The sequence below is a fragment of the Myotis brandtii genome, unplaced genomic scaffold, assembly GCF_000412655.1.
Source record: "Myotis brandtii unplaced genomic scaffold, ASM41265v1 scaffold34, whole genome shotgun sequence".
NCBI classification, from domain to species: domain Eukaryota; kingdom Metazoa; phylum Chordata; class Mammalia; order Chiroptera; family Vespertilionidae; genus Myotis; species Myotis brandtii.
The window spans coordinates 2,095,155-2,109,611 of NW_005363098.1; the positions used below are offsets into that span (position 1 = coordinate 2,095,155).

Consider the following 14,457-nt stretch of genomic DNA (forward strand, 5'->3'; position numbering starts at 1 on the left):
TTAAAATACTCCAAGAAGCAAATGCGTAACAAAAAATCAATCCATACTAAGAATAGTTGGTTCAATTCTCAAAACGGTTCTAAAGGCTCAGGCATGCTTTTTTGGTAATTGAGAAGAGATTCTGTAGGCTGTCTCCCTGTGAAGGGCAGAGGTCTTTGGGTAGAGAGGAGGTGCAGGGCCAGCGGCTAGCAATGCAACCTTGGGCAAGTCATAAACCCCAAAATGAAGGGTTTAGAATAAATGATCTTTTCAGCTTTATAATTCTGATAGTTAAGTGCTGGGACCTTTTCCAAATAATTTTCCCCAAATGACTCAGCCATTCACCCTGGTTAGTATCTGCCTTTTATAGACTCAAGCATTTCTAAGCTGCTTGGTGGGTATTAGAGCTCTGCTAAAAACCATCTGATTTTAGGAAGTCTTTCTGACTGTCCTTGAGGGGCTGGGGAAAAAATGGGGTACATTCCAATGAGTGCACTAGATTCTAAATTTATTATGTCACCATTCCCCCTGTTAGTAAATACCGACTTTTCAAGGATGTTTGGAAGGTAAAATAACTAAGTACAATAATAGCAATCAAAAAATTATAGTTGAGTGTTTATAAGAAATTAAAATAGCTGGAGAGAGGAAGTCATAGGACTCACTCTTTTTTGTTGAAGATATTTTCTTTGCTGATGACTGGCTCTGCCAGTAAAGAAATCACAGGACACATACAGACAGGGAATGATTGGGAAAGTGTACCACAGCCTCTGATGTAGCCAACAGTGCCATTTACTTCCAGTAACACCAGTGCCGACCAACACTAGCACCTGGAGAATCTGGCCTCAGAAACGTTAAAACCAAACTGTCAGTGAAAGGTTTAGGAGTCAACCATCTTTGTCATGTCTCAAGTCCTCGTTCTGCCACTGACTGCCTGTGTGACCTTGGGCAAGTTATGTAGTCCCTGTGTGTTTCCTAATCTGTACCATGGGTTAGACACGTTTATTAGGCTAAACCACATGAAATTACCAATACCTGACATATTGACTGATTAAAAATGGCAATTTGATATGGTTCAACCTAAATACAGAATCTACATCCTAAGGTTGTTGGGGGAATACATGTAAAGTGATTAAAACAGTATTTAGAACTTAGAATATGTTCTATAAACATTAGCTGATTTTTTTCCCCATGGAGGTTCTGCAAGGGCTTTTAAATGAGAAGGAAGGGTAAAGATATATATTTTTTCTAAATCAAGACTCAGACACAACTGAAATAAATGACAGGAGCCAGTAGTCTAATCAACAAGCTGTGGAAATCACAGGCTCTCAGAAAAGAAACAGAATCTAATACCCTCCCCCCCAATAGTGTAATATGAATTTGATATTCATTGCAGAAAACTGTTAGGGATTTTTGACATTCGTTTTAAATCAGGGGTGGGGGATGTCTAGCCCGCGAGCCATATAAGACCCACAAAATCATTTGGTCTGGCCCTGCCAAGGCAATACAGGTGAGTTAATTAAATGTTTGATCAAATACAGCAGGCTAATTTTTAGGTTGATAATTTTGTATGGCCCATGAATGATGTTATAAATATCCAAATGGCCCTTGGCAGAAAAAAGGTTCTCCACTGGTGCTTTAAATCAAGGCATCCTGACAGGTAAAGGTAGCACAAGATAGGATGAAAGACCAGATTTATGTAACTATACCTGAAAGGAGGCACAGATTTAATAAAATGGGTGCTTAATTTCTTTAGGTGCAGGTACTGGTATAGCTCAGAACTAGAGAGCACACTGTGGAAAGCTAAGCACCTGGGTATTACCATGTTACCATTCTTTGTGTTTATCTGGTGAAGAGTTGCTGGGTCATACTGTAAAGCCAGAAGGTGGGGACAGAAACCACGAGTGGCACAAGATACAGGCACAAAGCAGCCTCATTGGGGAGAATTATAGGCAAAGAATTGGCAAAATATATGCAGTCCCCAAGCTATTGTCTTACAGTAAGGTGAACGGGGCTGGGAATAGTAAGGGCACATTAGCACAGGGAAGCTGCCCCTACACCACTTTACATTTCTATAGAAAAGCTGGAAGTTGGGAAAAGGACACCTGACAACCAAGCATGAAGGAAGAAGCTTTACAGTCAGGAAAACGGGCTTGCTCCAAAGGGGAGTCAGGAGCTCGGTCATCAGTGCTTAGCAAGTGGGCCCACACTGAGTCCCAGCTGTGGACCTGGTGATACTCTGGGCGAGCTCTTTGCTAAGCTAAAGTAAAGATGGGGCAGAGAACAATTAAGGCTTTCCAGCAGATGGAAAGGTTTTCTCTCCTCACACATGGTGTCACTGTTTAAACTGAAGAAGTTCTCAGAGCCGCCATCAATAGCCACCCTGGATAAGCACCATGGTGGCCCTGATGTCACAGGCACTGGGGCTTCCACCAGCTCTAAGGGTAACTGCAAAAAGTAGGCAAATCCTCTTATCACATTTGATAAACACCCCACCGGCATGTTTTTTTCTCTAATGAGTGGCATTTAGAGACTCCAAAAATCACATTTGTTAATAAAATTATAATCTTTAGTCCCAAAATATCTATAATAATAAAAGCGTAATATGCTAATTAGAACGGACAACCAGCCGACCTTCCGGATGAAGCCGGGGCTGTGAGGGCCGAGGCAGCCGCTGCTGCTGCTACTGCGAGGGCCGAGCCCCTTGCACGAATTTCATGCATTGGGCCTCTAGTAAGTATGTATTTGCATACACATTTACCTCTCTAAAATAAGTTCACTTGAAGAAAAATGTTTGCCTTGATTTTTACCTTCTGAACTTTTTCTGAAATCTGTTCTCTAATCAAATATTGGCATTCATTTCATTTCTAATGGCCAGAAAAATGTTCTGTCTCTAATAAATTCTGATACCAACACAGATTCTTCATCATGGGTACCTTACTGAGCATAGTCAGTGTGCCAAATTTTTGTTTGAATGTCAATTCAATTCTATCCCATTATAAAAACTCTTCCATTTAATTTGGCATAAGGCCCTTGTTCAAAACTATATACATATTTTTGCAAACAATTCAGGTATTAAAATGAGAGTGTTTTTACACTTTACAGATTTAATGACAAGTTAACAGACTATTAAAATCTATTTTTAAAAACTTCCCACCTTAAACAATAGCTTGTGATGAGGAAGAAATTCAGGAATGTACACACATAACTTTTTTTTAGATTAAAAACACGGTGCCTCGCTAAGAAAACAAACAAACAATAGCTTGTAGGGGAAAAGCCTATAATCTCTAGGACTTGATTTTCCTTCTTAAAAAAGAATTTCTAACTAGTGGCCAAAAGAACAGTGCTAAATCCAGATCCAAACATTCCTGTTCTAATGAGAGGCACTAAATCACAGAGGGATGATCATAAAGTCTGAGTCAGAAAACATGAGTGCAAACCTGGCCCTGCCACTAACTGCCCACGTGACACTGAACGAGCAGAGTTCCCTGCGGCTCAGTGTCTCCGCAGGAGAACTGTGGGGCTGGACTAGATGAACTCTAATGTCGCTTATTCTCTGATGGTTTATGATTCTAATGGTTACTTCAGTACCTTTCCGTCAGCTACCATAACTATTCAGCACTGAATGGAAGATGAGAATGTACTTAGGTTTTTGTCAGACAATTTAAGTATTCTTTTTTCTATCATCCACACAATACTACCATGTCACACACCAAAAAGCACATAGTAGAGGATCAGAAATGTCTACTCAGTAAATGAATAAGTGGAAAAAAGGGAACATGTGATAAATAAATGCATAAAACTTATAGACATAATATAGAAATGTTGTTATATTAAAATATTATGTTAGAAACTAGAGGCCCGGTGCACGGATTCGTGCACCAGTGGGGTCCCTCAGCTTCGCCTGCGCCCTCTCACAATCTGGGACTCCTTGGGAGATGTCGGCCTGTGGGGATCATGCTGAAACTGGCAGTCCAACATCCCCTGAGGGATGTAATAGTGCGCCAAGCGCAGGTGGCTGGGGAGGAGCCCGTGCTGCTCCACTCATCCCAGCCCCACTGTGTCTGCTGTGGTCGCCACTCGGTAAGCTTGCTAAGTGGTGCTCCCACTGTGGGAGTGCAATGACCACTAGGGGCAGCTCCTGCATTGAGTGTCTGCCCCCTGGTGGTCAGTGCACGTCATAGCGACCAGTCGACCGGTCGTTTGGTCGTCTGGTCGTAATGGTCGCTTAGGCTTTTATATATATAGATAGCATTTATCTCCTAAGAATAAAGACAAACCACCAGATGCCAAAGAATAGTCTATGTTTTAACATTTGTATTATATGCCTCATATGGGACTTCTTTAAGCCTTTCACACTATTAAACATTTTGATTCTGAATAATGCTTGAAAGTTAAAAAGCTTAATTGTTGAGATATATATTTGAGTAGATATTACAATATCTTTATCCAGTGTTCATCAGTTATCATGCCTTACATAATGATGTTTCTTTTCTTACCAGGAAGGTTGTGCCACTTGTTCACAGCAAATAGCCTGTTAGCGGTGACTGTGATCACAGCAGGAGTCACCAAACCAGGCTGGGTGTTGGCTGCCACGTGAGTGACAGGGGAGTTGGAGGGGAACTTGAGGACCATGATGACATCCTGCTGGGCTTGGTCTGTGAACATCAATGGGCTCTGCAGGAGGAGATACTATTGAGTGGGCATGACAAGACCCAGACATACAAGAAGGAAAAGACAACGAAAAACGAGAAGAGAAAGGGTGCAGGAAAAGAAGAGGAGACTGTGTTAACACAATTGCAAGTGAGAGCACAGAGAGCAGATAGGCTCCTAGAAACAGCACTTAGGATTTGATTTGCCTGTTTTCATGCATGTCATCAGTTGAATTTTTTGGTGATTAAAGAACAATACATTAACAGAAACACTTTAAAAATCAATAAATTTTATTGGCTGCCTTCCCTACCCCACTCTCATGAAGAACTACAAGAATGATTTGATTTAGATTCCAAATAGGCAAAAGGTATTGGGGATCACATTAAACCATACTGATTGCTAATATGTGTCAAGTACAAAAAATAAATTTAAAAAAATGAGAATAGGCAATAGGCACAAAAGCAAGCCAAGGTAATTTCCAAAGATCATCAAAAATTGTGTTGAGTTAGCATGAAAATTTTGACAACTAAATAAAGAGATAATTAAAACATATATATTTATAAACAATAGTTATGCAACTTGCATGTATTATTTCAGTAGAGAAATAAGTTACAAATATAATACACAAACTTAATTATAAAAGTGTTTCAAAGCAATGCATAATTAAATATACTTGTAAAAACAATATATTTATATAGTGTACCAAGTCATAAACACTGCCCTATTATAATGCAAATGCCACTGTTTTCTGCTGCAGCTAAGAATAAAGTGGAATACCTAGATGCCCCTGTCCCTCTGGTAAAAAAAAACCTGAAACTCAAAACCTTTGATTTCTCTTCTGAAAAGCAGAAAGTAATTAAAAATGTCACACAAAACACTGTCTGTTCTAATAGCTAGAAACGAAATAAATCTTGAAGACTACTAAGGATTTAGAACATTCCTACAACCCATATGTCATAATCCAAGACATATATAACCCCACTCTGATTTACTGGCTTTATTTATACTTCGGGGGAGCAGGCTCCCATGCAGTAATTGCACTGTACATTTTCAGCAATTCTCTTCTACTGTGTCTATTTTCTAATAGCTGATTAGTATCATTCAGAACTGAAACGCTTTGATGAAGTGCTTCTGGCTGCTTTCCTATGGCCATATTTCAAAACACCAGGTATATGTAAATGTGTGTAAGCACATATATTTAACATGTATTTGTTCAGAACTGCTAATAAAAAATTAAGTACATTTGCATTTTTATTATCAGTCCTTTTAAAAAAGTTATTAAGAGTACTTAGAAAAACATATTGCACTAAGAATTCCTATTTGCACTCTTTGCAGAAAGGTGTAAATAAAGGCAACTAATAAGCTACCCAGACACCCTTCTGAGCAAGTGGCTAAAAGCCAATCAATATTATGAGTTAATCCTCCCTGGATGCTCATTCAATTAAAGGTGTCAGTAATGCCTCATCTGATGTGGCCTCAATTAAATCCAACTATCTGATGGTGTGAAAACACAGGGGGATACAGCAACAGCAGCAACACCAGACAAATAGGCAGCCTTCCTGTGCCTGCTAATTACTACACCTGGTGTATATTATGGCTCATGCACTCAATGCAGCACGCCGTGGCTTTAATTTCTGCTATATCTTGCGTGGGGTGTGTGTGTGTGTGTGTGTGTGTGTGTGTGTGTGTTGGGGTGCACTGATAGTTGATGGGGGAACTCATCTGTACGGCACTAAAAACAATAAACATTTGTACCTTTTATTTTTTAAACCTCTGAAATCAGTAAGTAATCTCTGTCATACAAAGGATCTTTTATACAGTTTTAAGGAATTCTGGGAAATTGGGTAAAAATGAGAAACAAAGAGCAACATCAAACAAAATGTAACTAGCTATGAAGACGTCCTGGGAAAGGAAGTGAACATCATCTCAGACTGCCAAGCTTTATTTTTCAATTATGTAGTTTTCTAAATAATATTTACGAAAGTCAATTTATAAACTCTGAGAAAGTCAGAGTTCAACATACATCATAAAGCTCACTGCAAGGAAGTTGATATGTATTTTTGAGCTTAACAGCTCATACTGTAAATCAATTAGACTCAAGTCGAATAATTCCAATATTTTATGCCCTTAAGAAAACATAGAAAAATCTTCAACGTGTAGAAGGAATGTTTACATAGTGACTATAGTGGCAACTCTTGGCCACGTGGCCAGGACAAGCCACTTTAGACAAGAAGCCGCAGAAGCCACCCCCGGAACTGTCCTCTGCATTCTTACATGGAGCCTCCCTCCAGCCTGTTCCTACAGTCCATCCTGACTTCAGCCACCAATGTGGGCAAAGAGCAGGAAATTCTCTCCAAGCCCCATCACATCCATGGCTAATAAGTATGGAGCAGCAGCAACCCCAGCACACAGGGCTGGTCAGCCATGATGGCAAAAGCCACCGAGGGCAGGACAACTGGTGAAACAGGGAGGAGGAAACAGAGCTCACCTCATCCTGGGCGTGTCTGTGAGCTGAGTCTGAGGCAGAAGTAGGAAACAATGAGGCACATTTCACCCAATTTTCTCAGATTCAGTGTACATACTGTTGACAACTCTGGTTTCTTTCTAACACACCTTTCCTTCCCACCCACATATGTGTAAGATGAAAAACACAATTTGCACGTGTCTGAAAAGGAGTTCAGGTTTTCAATTCAGAGGATCAAGCCCCTGGGAGAGATGGTCTTCCATCCTCATATGAACAGGTGCCTTCCCACCCCAGGGCCAGTGAAGCTGACCTGCCCCGTGAACCAGTGATCCCTTTGCCGGAGAGGGAGGCTGGCAGTAGGAACTCTGGCTGCCCCAGTGGCCACGGCTGAGCAGTAACCCAGGCAGAACAGCAACAGACCAGCGGCAGGGCCTCCATCAGCCAGCACCACGGCCTGAGTCTCACAGACAAGCTATTACTAAAACTAATTCCAAACCCCAAACATAAATCATCCTTACTGTTTTTATTACTATTTTTATGTCATTATCTCCCATTGTTCCTGCTAAATGTTCACTTTTTGTGTAGTCTTCTGCTCACTAAAGTCATCCTTTATGTTCATTTATATCTGATTTCACCTGTTTAAAAACACTTGGAAAAGATGATGCAAATAATTTTTAAATGCTTGTTGTTAATTACAATCGTCAATTCATATAACTAGAAAAAAAGGCTTGGAAGAAGAAAGATGATGACAAAGAAGGGAAAAGGGAGAAAGATACAAAGAAGAAGGTGGAAAGAGAAAGAAAAACGAAAAGAGCCAGAGGTAGAAGGGACCAAATTCATCTCTCCCCTCTTGGCTGCTACACTCCCCTTCCTAGAACCTGTCAAAATTCTGCCACCTCTGCACCACAACATGGAATCAGAATCTATCTCAAATTATTCACTGTACTTATGGAAACAGATTGTATATTTCATGTTCTTGATTTAAACCAGTAACAAACAATCTTGTTGAGGGACAATTTAAGAAAAAAGCATAATACCCATAGTCTGTTCTTTAAAGAAATTATTTCCTTTAATCACTGAAACATGTAACCCCTGGAATTTCAGGAACTCTAAAAGGAGAATAAGCACATATTTTGCAGACTGAGTCCATTTCCCTGCTCCTGATTCTGGGTAGGCCTCTGACTTGCTCTGATCAGTGGAACGTGGCATAAGTGATGTGCGAGTTCCAAAGTGAGCTCCAAGAAGTCTGGCAGGAGTGTTCTGATGGAACCTGCTCCTTCCAGATGTCCTTGATGATGAAAGACCCCATGGAAAGAGAGGCCCGGACATCTCAGCCTGCCCCCTTACCCCCCAAACAGTGTGTGAGGGGGTCGGAGGAGCAGAGCAGAAGAAATGCCTCAGAATCACAAGAAATACAGATCACTGTTTTACGCCACTAAGCTTTGGATGGTGGGGTACACCAAACCATTATTTTTTTCTCCCTCAGGTCCCTGACTCTCAGCAACAATATATTATATATTAGGATTCATTTTAAAATCCCCAAAATGAAAAACATACTGGGACATAAAGAATATAATTAACAAAACTAATCTAGAAACTCATAGGATCAAACCAGAAAACAAATCATTCCTATGTCTGGATTTTTTTTTTCTCTGTGAGGATACGTGATGGTTATAAACCTTTAAATTCTGTAGCACAAAACACGAATGGATGAAACACCAGAGCACTGAAGCAAAGTCTGCTTTCCCAGAGACTCCTGGATGGCACTCGAAATCCTTTGCTGGTTGTTAGCAGGTTAACAAGCATCGCATGAGAACAGGCCCAGGCGTGGTGGAGAATCTCAAGTACAAGGCAAGACTATTAAGGATGTCAAGTGTGGTCTCAAAGAGGCGAGAACCGAGGAGAGTGAAAGCACCACTTACCACTTGCATGGCGGAACTTCGGGGAGGATGGGGCTCTATGAGTAGCTGAGAAGGCGTCTGTCCAAAGCTTCGGATTTGAGCTTCAACAGCCTGAAAAAGGCATGGGCAAGTTGGAGGGTTAAGAGGTGCTAATCACAAGCAATAGAACCACAACTGTCACCTGAAAATGTCATTCCATACTTCTGGCTTGTTTCATGCTGAAAATCAGCCTTGTGTTTCCACAGTGGGGCTGAGCACCTGGCAAGGGCATTGAGGGTGAGGTCATCCTGCAGTACTATGGGAGCCATTCCTGTAAAATCCTGCACAACTTTCTCATCTCGCTCAGTGATATGAAACAGAAACCAGCTATTACAATCAGAAATTGTCCTTTTTGGCTTCATTTCTGTTTTCTTGCATTTTTTTGCTGCTTGCATCATCCCCGATGACTAAAGCTAATCTTTTACAGGTATAGAGAAAACCCATTGTGGCTTTGATTCTAGGCCCCATTTCACCCTGGACAGTGGAAAGGAGGAAGAAAGAAACAGAGCACCTGTGAGAATGGCTTGATGCTATTAGTTTTGCCATAGGAAGAGCATTATTGTTGACAGTCTCTTTGAACTTAGGTGGCTAAGCAACAAAGTAAAAGCCATATGTTGCATCCAAGCATGTGATGGTTAAACCAGAAACTAAACATGTGTGTGTTATGTGTGTGCCCTGTTCGAAAGCTGTGTGCATGCACCCTGTGCAAGGCACTCCCCTCCCAGGCTCTCCTGCACACCTCCACAGACACTCACTTCCCATCACCAACGACTCCCCCAGCAGGGAAACTAGGAAATGCCAGATGCCATCACTGTCTGTAATTATTTTATTTGTTTACTTGTTTATGTTGGATTCCTCCCACTGAAATACAAGGCCCACAAGAGCAAGGACTGTATGTATCTTCTTCACTGTTGGATCCATAAGCTGGTCGAATATATGCTATGTTGTATGTGAGGGGAGGGGGAAGCAGAGATATATAAAGACTACTTTTACACCTCCCCAGTCAGTATTCTTAACTTCCAGGGTAACAGGATGAAGAAAACCCCAGATTCATAAGAGAATATATTTTATGTTGATCATGTAGTTTTTTTAAACCCTAAGAAAACAGGTCTTCAATTTGTATATGTTCTGCAGGGCTGTAGTAAATTAATAAATCATAAACAAGAAAATATAATCATTATCCAGTAATAATTTCCTTTTTTTATTTGAAGAGAATACCACTAATAACCTTTTACAATGAACGTGTATGAAACAATGAGCAATTCACTCATTTATGCATTCAATGATCATCAACTATGTGCACAGACAGGTCTCAATTTGAAGAATGTCTTCCTAATATAGGAAACAGGGTAAGTGTAATTGGATGTTTAAATAATAGTTGGATGCATTCAGTCCAGGAAGTTCAGGCATGCTCTGTGACTTGCGTGGGCAGTAAGGACTGGGAAGCACCTCTGTGAAGGCTGAGGGGTATGGTGGAGTAGCCTGGGTTTTGAAGTCAAACAGACCGGTGCAAATCCTGAATGCACACCACTTATAAGCTATGTGACCTAGGGTAAGTTAATTATTCTCTCTCAGTTTCTATTTTCTCTCCTGTAAAATGTGGGTAAGCATAGTACCCACTTCATAGTGTTGTTATATTACGGATTAAATGATACAAATGTAAAAATATAGCAAAATGTTTAGTACAGATTAGATGTGCAATACTATGCCGTTAACAAATATTCATTGAGGGCTACTAACAACAACAATAATGAATCTTTATTTAGTACTTACTATTTACCAGAAGCTTTTCTAAGTGATTTACAATTATATCATTTCATCTTTAAACTGCATGATGTGAGTACTTTGTTATATCCATTTTATAGATGAGGAAAATAATGCACAAAGAACTTAAATATCATGGCCAAGGTCATACAGTATTTAAGTGGCAGGCTCAATACTGGCATGCAAGCAACTTCATTCTAGATCTCATACTCTCAACCATTCAGCTATCCTTTCTCCATATCTGTAAGGGCCTATGGCAGGGCCTGGGGATAAGACTAAGCACAAAAAAACATGAGCTTACAATCTAATGAATGAATTAATAAGGTATCTCTATTATCATCACCATCATTATTGCAGTGCACCAAGTTTGTTCAGACACAATCAGTAGAGCAGTGTGGCTAGGCAAGGGCTGGGATATAAGACAGGGCCTAGACTTTAGAAACAAGAAAAGAGGCCAATAGGAAGTGAAGAACAGAGACTAGGACCATTTCAGAACTGCATTTTAAGTTGTTTTTGATGGGGGTAAATCAATTTATGATCAACATCAAGGACAGTCTTGAGGTTGAGGAAGAAAAAATACAACAAAATGGCAACGTGAAGCCTAGAAGTAGTCACAAAGATGAAAATTGGAGCACTGTTATTTTATGATATGTAGATTTGGGGGCTGAGTTTATGAATGTGAGCCTTATGTTTCTGTAAGAGCAGTTAGCAAAGCTAGTGCCCTTTCCCTTGACCACTGCCTTTGGTGGTCCCCCATCTCTCCAGGTCGAGGTGCACAATGCAAGAGAAAAGCCCAAGATTGGCTCTGAGGTGAAAGATGGGGGCACTGATCTGGGTGTCACTCGTACAAGAAAAGTTTAAGTCAATGGTCTTTTCCTCTCACTGTGGATATATACGTGTGTAGTTTGAAGCAGCAGAAATGACTTTTCAAATGAAACTCCAATATATAAAAAACACAGAGATAAAACAAAACAAAACAAAACAAAAAAACCCGAATGCCTTTTCCCCTATAAGAGGGCGAGAGAACAGGCAGTTTCTGCACTTGGCCTATGTTGTCGGATGGTTCAGAGAGCTAACTCTGACTTTACAAATTACCTGCTGTGTGACCTTGGACAAGTAGCCTAATCCTGTTTCCCATCTATAAAACAGAGCTAATAATAACTCCCAGCTCATAGAATCATTTGGAAAATTAAATAAAATAATGAAGTGCTTAGCACAGTACCTCGCACATACAAAACACTAAATGAAATGCTATATTGTTATTAGGTGTGGGGCTCAGTGTGACCCCCATTTAACACAGCTAGAATAGGGAAGGAAGAAATACTTCAGGAGTTCATGATGATAATGATGAACACATTATTTCAGGAAACTGAAATCTGGATTGAGGTTTCAAAATACACTGCAGAGGTAAGCACCCGGAGACAGATCTCTTTGGAGGTTCTGAGAGCACTCTAAAACATAAGGAATTACATGCCCTAATTCTGGTGGAAGCTGTGGTATTTGGAAGAAAGGGATGAATATGCAAACCATGACCCAAGGAAAAATCAAAAGGTCCTGGAGACTGATGACTTTGAGCAATGACAAAAAGAAAAAGAGGTGAAACTAACTGCTTTCTTTTGAACTTGCATATTTGAGAGAGTGGTAAAGTAATGAATGGAAATACAGATTTCTGTTAGGGAGAACTAGTTTGGCAGAAGAAAGACAGCACATTTTATGTCAGAGGTGGAATCTGAAGTGACAGTGATAGCCATCTCTCCAGGTCGAGGTGCACAATGCAAGAGAAAAGCCCAAGATTGGCTCTGAGGTGAAAGATGGGGGCACTGATCTGGGTGTCACTCGTACAAGAAAAGTTTAAGTCAATGGTCTTTTCCTCTCACTGTGGATATATACGTGTGTAGTTTGAAGCAGCAGAAATGACTTTTCAAATGAAACTCCAATATATAAAAAACACAGAGATAAAACAAAACAAAACAAAACAAACAAAAAACCCAGAGATAAGGCTGTTCTACTTAGAAGGTGGGAGAAGCTTTAAGCTTCCTCAGCAGCTCCAGAGACGATTCTGAGAAATATTAGGGCTTTGCAGCACAGTTAGAAACCCAGTGGTTAAGCTGCAGAAAGCAAAGACACACACACACACACACACACACACACACACACACACACACACACACGCACACACACACAAACACACGGACCTAGAGCTGAACCCTAGCAAACTCAGGTGTATGGTACAATATGGAGGAGACAGAGAGGAGGGGTTGGTAGTGAGGAGCTAGAATAGGATGATATGGAAGCTGACAAAGAGAGTTCCAATGACAGAGTGGTCAGCAATGCCAACTACTATAGAGAAACTAAGAATACAGACATTACTACATATAAACCTTTATTATAGATGCATATTTAATGTAACTGGTCTTAATACTACATACCCTGCTTTGTATTTAACACTTTTGAAATAAAAGAAATATTGATGAGAAAACTTTAAAAAATACCAATCTCCTCTCTTAAACACTTAAAGTCTTAACATCTATAATAATAAAAGCATAACATGCTAATTAGACCGGACGGAAACAGCGGAACAACCTTCTGGATGACCTTCCGGATGAAGCTGAGGCTGCGAGGCTGAGCCCTTTGCACAAATTTTGTGCATCGGGCCTCTAGTTTTAATATAATTTGCACATTATTGACTTCTTTGAGGAAAAAACTTTTTTCTTTTTTAATTTGAGAGGAAGAGAGAGAGAGAGAGAGAGAGAGAGAGAGAGAGAGAGATGTTGTTGTTCCCTTATTTACACATTCTTTGCTTGATTCTTGTATGTGCTTTAAGAAACTGAGCTACCAGGCCAGGGCTTAAGACTTTTTCATGTCATATAATATCGAGGCCTGATTATTTTGTCTCCATAACAGAATACAAGCTATATTATCCAACATAAGTAAAAAAAAATAATTCTCTTTCCAAGTCTTCAAGACAACTAAAAAGATTATAGAAGTCTTAGACACAAATACTTTATTTCTTGACTAACTTTTGAATTGTTGGTGATAAAAATACAATAGAAAGAGCTTTTTCAAATGTGAAAAGTATGGAATAACATTGTAAGGCAATGGCTATAACCCAAATATTTATAGTCACACTTTATAACATCAAATGATAATTCTAGATCCATCTCATTGCTTCTAAGACTCACCTGCCATTTTTTATTCACCTTGATCTCGGAAGCAGTTTCCACTGCTGATCACCCCGTCCACACTCTTTTTTTCTGGGGCTTCAGTGCCCTTATAGTAGCCTGTTTCTCCTTTATTCCACCGTTCACTCTGTCTTTTGCTGACTTCTACTCTTTCTCAGCCATAAATGAACTCATCACTGCGAGTTCTCTTTTAGTGCTCCCATTTTTGCAATCTAAACTTTCTGTCCTGAAAACCTTTTCTATTGTCATAGCTTCAAACCTTACTTCTGTTTGGACGATTTCCAAATCTAAAACCAGAGGACCATCGATTTCTATGACGTGCCCACTTACACTTTTGCCTGATGCCCGTCTATGCATACTCGTGTATGTCTCAGCACACCTGAAATTAACATATCTAAAATATGTTACTGTTATTCCAGCATTCTCCCGTCAAGGGTTAGACTCCTCTTTTCATTTTTTTAATGCTCAAAATCTTACT

General features: G+C 40.0%; 1 protein-coding gene across 4 annotated transcripts in view; it reads right to left on the reverse strand.

Moving 5' to 3' along the window:
- LRBA (LPS-responsive vesicle trafficking, beach and anchor containing) overlaps positions 1 to 14,457 on the reverse strand; it is a 566,714-nt gene that overhangs the window by 34,749 nt on the left and 517,508 nt on the right. For 2 of the 4 annotated variants that reach the window (XM_005871408.2, XM_014543867.1), the window contains exons 49-50: positions 9,016 to 9,105; positions 4,476 to 4,653 (exon numbers count right to left, since the gene is read on the reverse strand). In XM_005871408.2, coding sequence (XP_005871470.1) covers positions 4,476 to 4,653; positions 9,016 to 9,105 — 268 coding nt within the window. Of the gene's footprint in view, positions 1 to 4,475; positions 4,669 to 9,015; positions 9,106 to 14,457 lie in introns of all 4 variants that reach the window. The other 2 variants (XM_014543868.1, XM_014543866.1) reach the window with 1 other exon arrangement.